The sequence below is a fragment of the Meleagris gallopavo genome, chromosome 7 (assembly GCF_905368555.1).
Source record: "Meleagris gallopavo chromosome 7, MGAL_WU_HG_1.1, whole genome shotgun sequence".
Taxonomy (NCBI): Eukaryota; Metazoa; Chordata; class Aves; order Galliformes; family Phasianidae; genus Meleagris; species Meleagris gallopavo.
In genome coordinates this window covers 34,867,192-34,879,871 of record NC_139410.1, presented here as the reverse complement: position 1 = coordinate 34,879,871, position 12,680 = coordinate 34,867,192, and the positions used below count along the sequence as shown (strand labels likewise).

The following is a 12,680-nucleotide window of genomic DNA, read 5'->3' as shown; positions in this document are numbered from 1 at the left end:
GAAGCTGGCATGTGAAGATGAAGTGACGTGACCCCCTCTCAGTTCATGAATTTGTGCTTCTTTTTTCAATTTGCTTCTGGTAAAGAACATGCGAAGTTAAACACTGGGATTAATTCCAGCAGTGGTAAAAGGATGATAATGAAAAGCTGAATTGAATAGCATGCTGCTCTTCAAGCTCATGCACGTGTTTGGTCATGTCCTGTCCTTGGGAACATGGCTCAGTGTATACAGCAGTGGTTAGGAGATGCTAGGATTCTGCATTCATGTAAAGGTTATGTTGGATAGAGAGAACTGATCTGGCAAAACTTAAAATCTGTCCTGGTTCAAGTACTTCTTGCTGTAGTTTGGCAATTGGCTGTGGAGCCTTGTAGACCAAACAACTGGTGCAACTTCATCTTCTGAAGATACTTCCCTGTCCATCCAGCTGCAGTGGAACAAGTTTTCAAATTTTCTGAGAAATTCTATAAAATCTTTCCTTGTATATCTTCCTTTAAAAATATATGCCCATTTAGATGCGTGCTTAATATATAACATTTAATAGGCTTGAAAATTCAGGTTTTCATAGATTATTTTATGCATAAAGTTCAGGTCTTGGTATTGTGTTTTCCATGTGCTGTGATGATGTGACACTTGTTTTTTTTTTTTTTTTTTTCTCTGTTCTAGATTAAGTACCACAAAGCATGGAATGAGGTCAAGTCAAATTATACTCTAACAGATACACCGCAGCTAGATATGGCTCGAGAGGCAGCCAGAATTCTTAATCAGGTACGTGTTTTCTCCTTGGTCATATGACAGTTTCTACTCACATTAATGTCTCTTCTGAGGGATTTAGAAAACTTGCCGTATTAAGAACACCCTAGAGAAAGGATTTATTTTATTTGCACTTTTATTTGCACTTTTATATACCTTATATATATTTAATAATGCGTATGACTCCAGTAGTTTTGAATTTCTCCTTTCTCCTCTCTTCTATTTTCCACAGAGTTTATACAAGGAAAGCTGGGAGAAAGAAAAAGCCACTGGTTATCTCTTACCTCCTGACACTGTGCAGATCTGTCATGCCCAACACTCAAATGATGTCCAAAGTGAGGTAATAATTTTTCTCATCGCATTAGGAGAGCAAGGGCTTAGAAGCTTAAAAATGTTAAAGGCCTTGCAAGTTCAATAAAAGATGTGCAGAGCTTTGCGTTAGGGATAACATCCAGTGGACATCTTATGATTGATGAAGTTCACTGTCCTCCAGACAATTCAGACATTTCTGAGATTGTGATTTTACGGATATCGTTATTGAAAGGTCAGATTCTTCTTTCCACCTTTAGTTTCTCCAGATGCAGTCCTTTCAAAGTCATCTAAGGTAAAATTTCATATTTTATAAGCTTCTAAAAAATTAATATGATGATTGTTATCTGTAGCTCTGATTTCAGTTTCTGTCACATTATGGAGGCTTCCTCTATGAGAAACTGTAAGATAGTATGCACATTAAATTTCAAAGTTTTGTGTAATGAGAGTTGAAGCTCTTGCATGACACTTGGTTAACTACTGAGCGCACATTTTGTCAAAAATGTGGTGTAAATGCCTTAAATAAAGGTCAACTCTTCAGACGGTCTTAAATAATATGTTCAAAAATGTGCTGGAAAACTGAGACTGGGTGCTTTATTAGCAGATATTTTCCAGATAGGTTTTCCAGATAGGTTTTCCTCTTGATTTTGAAAATGCACCCTACTGAAAAATGATAGCATATTAGTCTAGAAAATTACACGTTTTGAAGTGGAAGGACTACACAGAGTAACATTACTGTTTGTCTCCTAATTTTGTGTGATCATGTATTGAAAATCAGACTGCAGTTGGCAACTATCTGTTAATAAAAGTCTCATTTGTTCTTGGTGTTGACAAAGCCATGGCTGTTCATGGCTTAAAAAAAGAGTAGATATAATCAGTACTGATTTTTTTTTTTTTTTATACTTTTTTTCCCCTTTTCCATCAGCTGAAGTACAAAGCTGACTATGTCAAACAAAGAGGTCACTACGTGGGAGTCGCCAGTATGAGAGATGATCCAAAACTGGTGTGGTTTGAACATGCAGGCGAGATCCAGAATGACAGATTGTATAAATCAAATTACCACAAAACAAAATCCAAAATCCACATCCCTGCAGATATTATGTCAGTTGTAGCAGCCAAGGAGTGTCAGGCGTTGGTCAGTGATGTTGACTACCGCCATTACCTGCATCAATGGACGTGCCACCCTGACCAGAATGACTGTATTCAGGCAAGGAAGGCCTATGATCTGCAAAGCGATGTAAGTGATTTTTACATACATACCATGTAATCTCCAGTTGCTTTGGTCTGAGTGCATTTTTCATATTACATAAGGCTGAAGTACGTAATTTCTTTTCTTTTTGTAACTTTATTATTTAGAATATTTATAAATCTGATTTGGAATGGCTCCGTGGTTGTGGCTGGATTCCTCTGGATTCAGTGGAACATAAGAAAGTTAAGCATGCACAGGAGCTGATAAATAAGGTAAGAAGGTATTTTAGTTGTTGTGTGGCTAGCTCTTCTTTCTCATCCACAGTGTATAAGAAAATATTTCATCTCTTTGCAGAGAGCATATACGAAAGATGCCCTTGAAAACTTTTCTAAATTCACCAGTGTGGTTGACACTCCAGACATTGTCTTGGCAAAGATTAACTCTGTCAATCAGAGTGATGTATGTACATTCCTTTTCTTTCAATATTATTAGAATTACTAGATGACTTAATTGCTTTTGCTAGACTGTACTGTGTTTAGCTGTGTGTGTATGTATGTAAGCATATGCTTATTCATAGTAGACTTTTATTGGGCAAGTTCTTTAGTAAGAATATGTAAATAACACATTATTGCTACAACAAAACATTTTACATTTTTCTGTAGACAAATACAGGTTATCCCTTATTTACAGTTGATACAGATCTTCCTTATAGTGATTTAAAATTGAGTCTTGTTCTTGGTAAGCTAGTGGAGTTCATGGTGTGACTACTGTCTTTTAATCGGTGATAAACATGTTCCATTTTACTAAAGTTTTAGTGATGACATCTGTCTGTGTACCATAGTGGTTGAAATGCACTGTACAACATTTCTGAAGACGTGATAATGTAACAGAAAATAAATGTCTACTTCTTACAGATGGCCTAGTTGGGATCATTTATTTCTATTGTGGCAATTAACTCAGTATTTCTTTTCTCTTGTAGCTAAAATACAAAGAAACATTTAACCTCGAGAAAGGCCAGTACATCGGGTCTGATGATACTCCTGAACTGAATCATGCCAGAGACATGTCCTTACTGTATAGTGATGTAAGATCTGATAAATACCTAACTGAGCTGCAGTTAGTTTTGAAAGCAACAGAATATAGACTGAACTTCAGAATACTGTTCTGTTTTTGCCATCAGATTACCTCAGGGCGCTGGAAATGTCATTTAATCTCTTGTTTTTCAGTTTTTCCTAGTGAGGACAGTTAGGTTAAGGGTCATTTCTTTCCCACTAAATTGATCTCAGAGTATTACTTTGAGGTGCTTGGAAGTAGGAGGAGCATTAGTATAGTTGTGATTCTGTGATGTGAGTTTTTTTTTATGAGAGGAAAATTTTAGGAGATTTATGTTATTAAGCAGTTATCAGTAGTCTCATTAATTTTAATTGGAAGTGTCCACTTTTGGAAGTGTAATTTACATGTCAAATCTTTGTAAACACAGTCAATGTGTTTAATATTTAAAACATGATATATTAAAAAAGTTCCATTGCTGCAGTTATTGCTCTTATAATAAATACAAATTTTACTTGGAGATTTTTCACGATTTCAAACAAATTATCTGTAAGATTATCAAGGTCAATTCTATACTACAGCTGTTTAAACAGCAGTTCATGTCTATATTTTGAATATTTCTGTTACTTTTCTGGTGACAATGAATTCCAGGTTGCCATTTCAAGAGAGCAAATCTAGAGAGACAGTTCAAGTTTGTTCTCCATTACTCTCCTGAGTTGGAGCTCTGTCTTAGTCCAAATATGTGTTCTGAATGAATATTCTCCCTTTACTTTATTGGGATGATTGATGGAAAGAGGAACTGCTCTATAAAAACAGTCCAATTCCATATGAGTGAAAATAGCAGAATCAGACCTCTTGGAAAGTACAATGGATCTTATATCAAAGTTTGTATTGTGTTCTTTTTATCTAGAAACTTTATAAAAGAGACTGGGAAATCAGCAAGCCCATTGGGTATACTTTGGATACAACATACATTCCACTTGTTGGAGCCAAGCATGCAAACTACGTAAATAGTGAGGTTAGTAGGAATCTTCCATTCCTTCTTTTTATTTTCTTATCTCCTGTGAGCATGAGCTTTAAAATTTCGACATGTTTATTTTGCAGCGTAAATATAAGGAGCTGTATGAGAAGCTGAAAGGCCATTATCTGGCTGGGAAGGACATTGGAGATTTCCCCAGCGTCGTTCATTCTTTAGCATTCCAGAAAATACGGAGCGCGGTGAGGAGACAATCAACCTTCCCCCAGTAGTTTCTGTTTCCTTTACTATTAGTGTCTCTCTCATATTGAACATAAGTAATGCTATGCTTATTAACATCAGTAATAGTACTTTCCATATGCTTCCCTGAATGTATTTGGGGTGAATCATTGAATTTGAAATGATTGAAGAGATTAGGATGGATATATATATTTATTTTTTAACTACTGGACCTACTAGAGTTTGCTATTTTATATTAAGAATCTAATCAGCAAGAAATAATATATGGCTTGAGATACTTTTGCCATATTAGCAAAAAAATATATATATACATATCTATCTATCTATATATATAATATGTATATATTTTCTAGTGAAATAGGAATTGAGGAATCAGAAAGGTAAATGTACATTTGGTATACCACTGAATTTATAACAAATCATGCAGGGCATGGTTAATATAATCTCTAATATTATGTCTCCTTTTGAAAAGGGAGATGATTTGGATTAAAGCTTGTAACATACGCACTTCTTATCTTGAAGTAGTGTTACCTTTCACACAGACAGTTAAATCTGCCAATGAAGGAGACTGCTCTTGTCTTTCTAGTGCCTTGTCAGAAGAAATGGTGATTAATATCTAAGCTCAGACTTCATCCCACTGAATCCCATTGGAGTTTTGCCCCTAAACTAAGATTAGCCTCAGGTTGTGCTATATAACCTGCTGCCTATTGGAGTCAAAATTATGCAGGAGAACACTATTCACTTTTTTTTCCTTTTCCTCAATCTTTGCTTTTTAGTTGGCATACAGAAAGAATTACGAAGACACTAAAACAAGAGTCCATATTCCAAGTGATATGATGAATCATGTGCTAGCTAAGAAGTGCCAGTATATCCTCAGTGACCTTGAATACAGAACTTACCTGCATCACTGGAATTGTTCTCCAGAAGAACATGATGTTATTCAAGCAAGAAGGGCCCAGGAAATTTTGAGTGATGTATGTATTTCACATATTTATTTAACATTTTACAAAGTCATCTTTTCAAGATATTTAAATAACAAATGCTTTCAGATATTTTTGCAGTATTTAAACATGAAATTGATAACCATGGTCTTAGATTGCTTAGTGTCACAGTACCAAAGATTTTTACATTATCTGGGGAGGATCTTAATGATCTACTTATTTCTCTCACACTTGTAAATTGGAAAAACTTAAGAAGACAGAATTTGCAAAGCCTTCCCAAAGTTCACCAGATTGACTTGTTGAGAATACGTAGAATGCTTACCATCTGGCACACGCAGAGATGGGATGCAGATGTACCATTGTAGAGTCAAGTGTTGCTGTGCTGCAGTGATCACCAATTAATTTGCACAGGAGCCAGACAGCGTGCACAGACCTCCTGGATGAGTATGGAAAAGTCTTCTCTTTGAGGTTGTATCCTACAGCCTGCAGATGATACTTGAATTTTATATTAAATAATCAACAGTATCTCTACTCAGGCAAAAAGCCTTCCTAATAAAATGTCAATTTTCTGGCCTTAATATGATGTATGATTGGCTTACTTTTCCATGTTAAACCTGGATAAGAATCATTCACAGTATGAAATGGGTCATACCAAGCATTGTCTGTGCACATGTTTAAATTTCCAGGTGTAATTGATGAATAAGCCTGAATTGTGGTGCATTGAGTTTGCACAAGTGGCAAAAGCTGAATAAAGTAAAAATAACAGTATTTTCTTCATTAGGTGTTTTTTGTTTTTTTTTTTTTTTCCTGTATAGGTGGTGTATAAAGATGACTTAAATTGGCTGAAGGGAATTGGATGCTATGTCTGGGATACTCCACAAATCCTGCATGCTAAAAAATCATATGACCTCCAGAGCCAAGTAAGCAAGTTGCCCTCAAATAAGTAAACCTATATAAGATTTTTTTTTCTTCATTTATGATTCACTGGGACTTTCACCCATCCTACTTGAAAGCAGAATGAAATAATTACATCCAAAATACTTTTTGTGATTACTGCAATGCAATCTTGCAGCTTAGTCTGTGGAATCTTGATAATTCTTGTTGCTAAAAAAAGCAGAAAAACTGGGAGAATGGAAGTACTGCAGCATTTTGGTTTTTAACAGTGAGAAGGTCACACTCGTTCTGTGTACAACTCTGTACACAAGATACCTCAGTTAAGTTATTTATGCTGGGAGAAAGGTATCTGTTGCCTTGCTGGTTGTTCTCTTAGCCTAGACGTGCTTTACAATTATCCACAATTTTCTTTATTATGTAGTTCATACTTGCTGTGTTCCTGTGTAGGAGCATTTCTTCAATACAGCAGTAACTTCAAGTTGGTCTTGCTTGGACTGTAATCCTGGGCTTCTGTTATCTGATTTTAAATGACTGGTTTTAAAGGAAGTTAGCATGAAATTTTGTGGTCATTTTCAACATTTTTTTTTTTCTGTTTCCTTAGATAAAATATACAGCTGCTGGAAAAGAGAATTTCCAGAACTTTGGTGTTGTTACTGATACACCAGTCTATGTGACTGCGGTGCAGAGTACTATAAATGCCAGTGATGTGAGTGTCCCCTTCTTTTATATTCTTTTTTTTTTTCCTTTGCTCCTTCTGAGAATTGAGATGAGTCCACTGAATCCATCTTTCATTTTATAGGTTAAATACAAAGAAGATTACCATAAAACTAAGGACAAGTATACAACTGTGACAGAAACAGCAGACTCTGAAAGAGTTCAAAATCTGAAACATCTTTTTAGCAATGTAAGTGCCTTTCTCTCAAGGTGCTACTGAGATATTCTATTTTGTTTGTCCTCTCTGTTTGAAGATAAGTTTACAAATATGGGACTTAGCAAAGTTAGTGATAGCCCTCTGCATTGTCTGAGTTTGGAGAAGATGCTGAATGTCAGGCTCAGTCTTGTCAAAATACAAGCATTAATAAATGGGTTCTGCGAAGAAAGTTGCACCTGAACCAAAAAGAGTTCTTGTATGAGTATGGATAAGACTAATGGGAGGGAACTTTGTTACCTTTCGTGCGTGCTATCAAGATTATAATACTGTACTGTCTTAATTTCTGTGAAGTAATAGTTAAGGTATAAAATAATCATCACAACAGAAGGGATATTGATTTTTTTTTTACTGGACATTGGTTACTACCCAGGGAATCTTTCCACTGATAGAGACTTTCTATTCCCCACAGAATCTCTACAAGGAAGCCTGGGACAGAGTGAAAGCTACTAGCTACATATTGCCCTCTGATGCTGTATCCCTAGCACGTGCAAAAGAACTGAAGCATAATGCTAGTACTGTAAGTCAATAAAATACTTTCATTTTTTTTTAATCAGATCAGTTCTAGCAATTCAAGCACTCATGTCTTGCATTTAAGTATCAAAGCATTTTAATATCTTAGAACTGTAGAATCTTTTATTTTTGGTTTAAATATATATCTGTAGAAAATCCTTTTTCTGTGAGAATAATTTGACTAACAGTTAGATAGTCACTTGCTGCTCCTTTTCATGGAAAAAAGTTGCATTTTGTAATAATAGAAACAACTTCTAGAAAAATTATAGTTAGTTCTCTTTTAGCCTAAATGGCCTGGGTCAGAAAAACACCAAATGTTCTGTATGTCTTTAAATGATGCTTTACTGACTGTAGAAGGCCATGAGTTATTGCATTACTGAGCAAAGGCTAATGAGAGATCACTCTCTTGGATGGATTTAAAGGAAAGAGCTGTAACAATAAAAATAACTAGTAAATTCAATTTATTTATTTAAAAATCTTCTAGCTGGCTGTTGTTACTTTTTTCAGTAGTTACAATGCATTTTCTTTGCAGCTAAAAATAAAATTGAAAACGAGATCCTGCTTTAAATGCTGCCTCTGCTTTTTGGACTGAACTGAATAATTTTGATTTACTTACTGATTTGGTTTTAAAATTACAATTTTCTAACTGGAATTTGTTATTTGTTGTCTTTCTTTACATCTGCTTAGGTAAAATACCGAGAAGAATATGAGAAGTTTAAAGCTCTATACACACTACCTGGAAGTGTTGAGGATGATCCCAACACAGCAAGATGCCTTAGAGTTGGAAAGCTTAATATTGATGTAAGTGGTGTTTTCTTAGAATCCACACAGATAATGTATTTCAGTATGCATTTGGCAGTGTTCAGTATTTGCTAAATATGATAATCACCCACAAATGTCTTTTCAGGCTTCTACATCAACTGTTGAATTCTCTGTTCTAAACCTCTAAGTCTAATATGTTTATGTATGAAACATTGCACTGCCTGGCCTACCTCTTTTTGACATTAGTGCCATGAAAATTTGACAAATTGTATTTTAGCACCCTTTACTTATTATGATAAGCTTGAAGGTTCCTTATCTGCAAATCCGTAGAGTAGATAAGATGGAAATGTTAGTCATAGCCAAAATGATTGCTCTCTAACTGTAACAATCCATGAAAATGTTAGTAGAATACCACATTCTTTTGCCTTAGCTTTATCAACAATTAATAATTCAGGCTATTTGTCGGTATTATTAATGTGAGTGTTTTAATTCTGCAGCGTCTGTACAGGGAAACCTATGAAAAGAATAAAGCCAAAGTCCACATTGTTCCTGACATGGTAGACATAATTGCTGCTAAAGATGCACAGCAGAAAATCAGTGAAATTGATTACCGCACACGTCTCCATGACTGGATCTGCCTACCAGATCTTCAGATCAACGCACATGTTCGAAAAGTAGCTGATCAGATCAGTGATGTAAGTTCACAAGTGTCTGTGGTTCACTTTTTTTAAAGGATTCTTGCATTTGTGCTCTGTAGAGGAAATGATTTTGCAGGAACTTGGTTGGAGCACTCTGTGGTTTTCCACTCGTATCTATTACGCTCAACTACACAGCATCTGTATCATGTTTTTGTAATGCAGACAAATCAGTCTGTACTGAAGTGTGGCTTGGAAAGCATCATTTCAGTGTGATAACACTGTATGGGCTCTGGGCCAAAACCTTGCAGTTCTTGAAGTGCTGTAGAAAAATCATTTTAATTCCGAAAGGAATTGTTTTGATTTTCTCGAAACAAAACATGTCAAAAATCAATAAACATTAACCTGCCATCATTTGACAGTTGTGTTTCAGACTGACTTAACAAAAAGGGTTGAATCATACTGCACATCTTAGATTGCTTCTTTTCTCGGATATCTTAGGTGGTATACAAGGATGATCTTAACTGGCTGAAAGGCATTGGCTGCTTTGTTTGGGACACTCCTGAGATTCTCCATGCTAAACATGCCTACGACCTTCGCAGTGATGTGAGTCTGAATTGAACACACTGTTTCTGCTTACTACTTAATACTTTTCAGAGCGTTGTATTAACAGAATGGAGTAGCTCTATTCTAGATAGAGTCTGAAAAATGTCACAGATCCTTCTCTACTGAAATATCTACTAGCTGTCTTCCCCAAGGCTCCGTTTTGGAGCAAGTTCTCTTGAGTGTCTTTGTAAATGTCTTAGTATGCATTCAGATCCTGTATCCAAGTAAATTTGCAGGTAATGCTAAACTGGGTGAAGCTGCTGACTCCGTTGAAGTAAAGATATCCTTAGCTTGGGATTAAGGTTTTAAAATGGTAAATAATCATTATGCTTTTCCTGATTGTATGCCCCTATTAAGTTGTGTATCAGAAGTAGATTGGGTGCACATCACTTGGCGCGTATGAATATTCTGATGACATTTCCCACTGTTTCTTGACAGGAGTTCTGAAGTAGGTGCCATATTCATTTATGCAGCCTTAATTTCTGTATTAATGCTGATTCATGAGTAGGATAAGTAACTAATAAAATAAATAGTAATTACTGTGAATATAAAAATATAATAAAATCAGTTAACAACAATAACTAGTCTTACTGACTAGAGTTCTTGAATTTCTCTCTGCAGATCAAGTACAAATCTGATGCAGAAAAAACGAAGAGCAAATACACTGTGGTCATGGATACTCCTGTCTATGTCCAGAATATCCTCAGTGGCTTGAATGCTAGTGAAGTAAGTGCCATTTCTTCACAGGTCCTAGAAATGTCACTTTAATATATGTAGTCATTATTTCATTGCTTATTATCCACAGCTCATTGACCCTACCTTTATTAAAGCATCACTAAATATTTAATCACTAAATCGCAGTCGCTAAAATCATTAATTGCCTGAAATCAAAAGAATTTCATCCAGTTTTTTGGAAGATATTCCCATGTGTATGCAAATAATACATACTGTGACAAAGCATCACCATTATGACTCTCCTCCAATTATTTTTTCTTCTTCTTAGGTTGTCTATCGTGGTGACTACTTAAATAAAGTTAGAGGCAAAATGATTCCTACTGACAAGACAGTGGATTTGGAGCGGGCACATCATGCAAACAAGATACAGAGTGAAGTAAGTATGGAAACTGTTTTCATCAGAATGCCAAAAAAAAAAATGTCCACATTCTTCTTCTGTTTGATGCATGTCCATACTTTCTCTCAGTCTTTCCTTTCTGCAAGTCCACAGTGTTTTCTGAGATTCAAAACCCAGATTCTTTAAACGCTGGTCTTTATTTAGCTCTTCAGATATGGAAGCTGGATTCCACTGCATGAAAATAAAGTGGGACAGTGTCATTACTTAATGTGCAAGCATGCATTATAGGACAGATATTTGGGAAATCTGTTGCCAAGTGTGTATAAGAGATTTTCTTTGTAGCTAATGAATACTATCAAATACTGCACACAGTTGTCTCAAAGACTCTCCCTCTCCTTTCCTCCCCCTGCTTCTTTACAGAATTTGTATCGCTGGGCTGGTTTGAAAGCTCTGCCTACTGGATACAGTCTTCCCAAAGATACCCCTGGCTTCCAGCATGCCAAACACGTCCAGTACATTGGCAGTGATGTAAGTGATGTACTGTGTCCTTCTATAACACGAGTTACCATGGAAAATTTGGTGCCTGTTTTCTAGGAGTATACAACTGTTGAGGCAGTTACTTCTCAGATGTGAGAATGGTTGCCAGAAAACAGCAAGAGTAGTGGGGTAGTTCCGTGTGTTTGCCTAAGCCAGGAGTTTATGATGACCATGACACAAGCAGTAAATTCATCAGCCAGCGTGAAGTCCCACTGAGTAAGGCAGATAGAGCAGGGTGCTGATAGCAGATTGCATCAAAAGTCTCTGACAAGGTGCGGGTCAGCTTCCATCTCTACAGTCAGGAGATAGAGCAGACAGAACAGAAATTGGAGACAAGCTACCAACAGTATAGGTGCAAGGTAAGTCCAAGAGAAGGGACTTGAAACCAGGCTACAAAACAGAGCTAGAGATGAGCTACTTGTGAGGGAGGACCAGTGCCCATCCAGGAAATGAGGACAGAAGCAGTGTTGAAGACAGGTATGTCTACAGCATTGCTAAGGCAAGGACTGACACTTCTGGTGTGTCTAGTCTCAGCAATCAGTTCTTACTAGTACACTCAGCTCCCAACACTGGTAATGTTTCCTTTAACAGAATTGAAGCAATTGCTATTAAAATAAAAATTTCCTCAGACAGATGTGCATACCATGTTAGACATAAGAGAAATTTAAAATGTTACTAATCTTGGGTGAGATCATAAAGGTATTTTGATCTTGGTAGGATGATGCCTATTTAGCTCTGATGTAGCTCATTTGACTATCTCTAAAAATCTACCTAAATTATTGCCAGAACAGCAGTGTAACTAGAAGCATAAGGAAATTTAGTTTCTATATACTTTTGTCCAATCTAAAAGATTTTCTTTCCTACTTTGTAGCTGAAATATAAAGAAGCCTATGAACATATGAAAGCTAAAGGCTACACTCTGGGGCCTAATGATGTTGGGTTTGAGAATGTGAAGAAAGTGAATCAAGTCATTAATGAGGTACAGTATTTGTTCTCATTTGTATTTATAATGCCCAAAATCTGAGGGATGAAAATACATTGACTGGAAAGATTTGTGGGATCCTTGTTCACTGGGGCTTTTAAGAACAGGATAGACAAATGTTCATCGAGAATGGCAGGGGATCATTGATTCAGCTTTGGAGTTGGGTAGTGTGGCTTTTTAATGTTCTTGATGATTCTTAACTTTCTACAGTCGTGTAAAACTATTGCCTTACAATGAAATCACTTGTAGCCTAATTTTATTAACCATTCTGCTGCTGTTTGGTTAAAGATGTACAC

At 36.1% G+C, this 12,680-nt stretch overlaps 1 protein-coding gene across 26 annotated transcripts in view; it reads left to right on the top strand.

The window, feature by feature from the left end:
• The window catches only part of NEB (nebulin), a 119,961-nt gene that overhangs the window by 65,195 nt on the left and 42,086 nt on the right, over nucleotides 1-12,680 (top strand). For all 26 annotated transcript variants that reach the window (XM_085227936.1, XM_085227935.1, XM_085227930.1 and 23 more), the window contains exons 82-101: nucleotides 664-765; nucleotides 983-1,090; nucleotides 1,985-2,296; nucleotides 2,416-2,520; nucleotides 2,603-2,707; nucleotides 3,228-3,332; nucleotides 4,209-4,316; nucleotides 4,403-4,516; nucleotides 5,291-5,488; nucleotides 6,271-6,375; nucleotides 6,951-7,055; nucleotides 7,149-7,253; nucleotides 7,690-7,797; nucleotides 8,478-8,591; nucleotides 9,050-9,247; nucleotides 9,689-9,793; nucleotides 10,415-10,519; nucleotides 10,797-10,904; nucleotides 11,286-11,393; nucleotides 12,274-12,381. In XM_085227936.1, coding sequence (XP_085084062.1) covers nucleotides 664-765; nucleotides 983-1,090; nucleotides 1,985-2,296; nucleotides 2,416-2,520; nucleotides 2,603-2,707; nucleotides 3,228-3,332; nucleotides 4,209-4,316; nucleotides 4,403-4,516; nucleotides 5,291-5,488; nucleotides 6,271-6,375; nucleotides 6,951-7,055; nucleotides 7,149-7,253; nucleotides 7,690-7,797; nucleotides 8,478-8,591; nucleotides 9,050-9,247; nucleotides 9,689-9,793; nucleotides 10,415-10,519; nucleotides 10,797-10,904; nucleotides 11,286-11,393; nucleotides 12,274-12,381 — 2,526 coding nt within the window. The remainder of the gene's footprint in view (nucleotides 1-663; nucleotides 766-982; nucleotides 1,091-1,984; nucleotides 2,297-2,415; nucleotides 2,521-2,602; nucleotides 2,708-3,227; nucleotides 3,333-4,208; nucleotides 4,317-4,402; nucleotides 4,517-5,290; nucleotides 5,489-6,270; nucleotides 6,376-6,950; nucleotides 7,056-7,148; nucleotides 7,254-7,689; nucleotides 7,798-8,477; nucleotides 8,592-9,049; nucleotides 9,248-9,688; nucleotides 9,794-10,414; nucleotides 10,520-10,796; nucleotides 10,905-11,285; nucleotides 11,394-12,273; nucleotides 12,382-12,680) is intronic.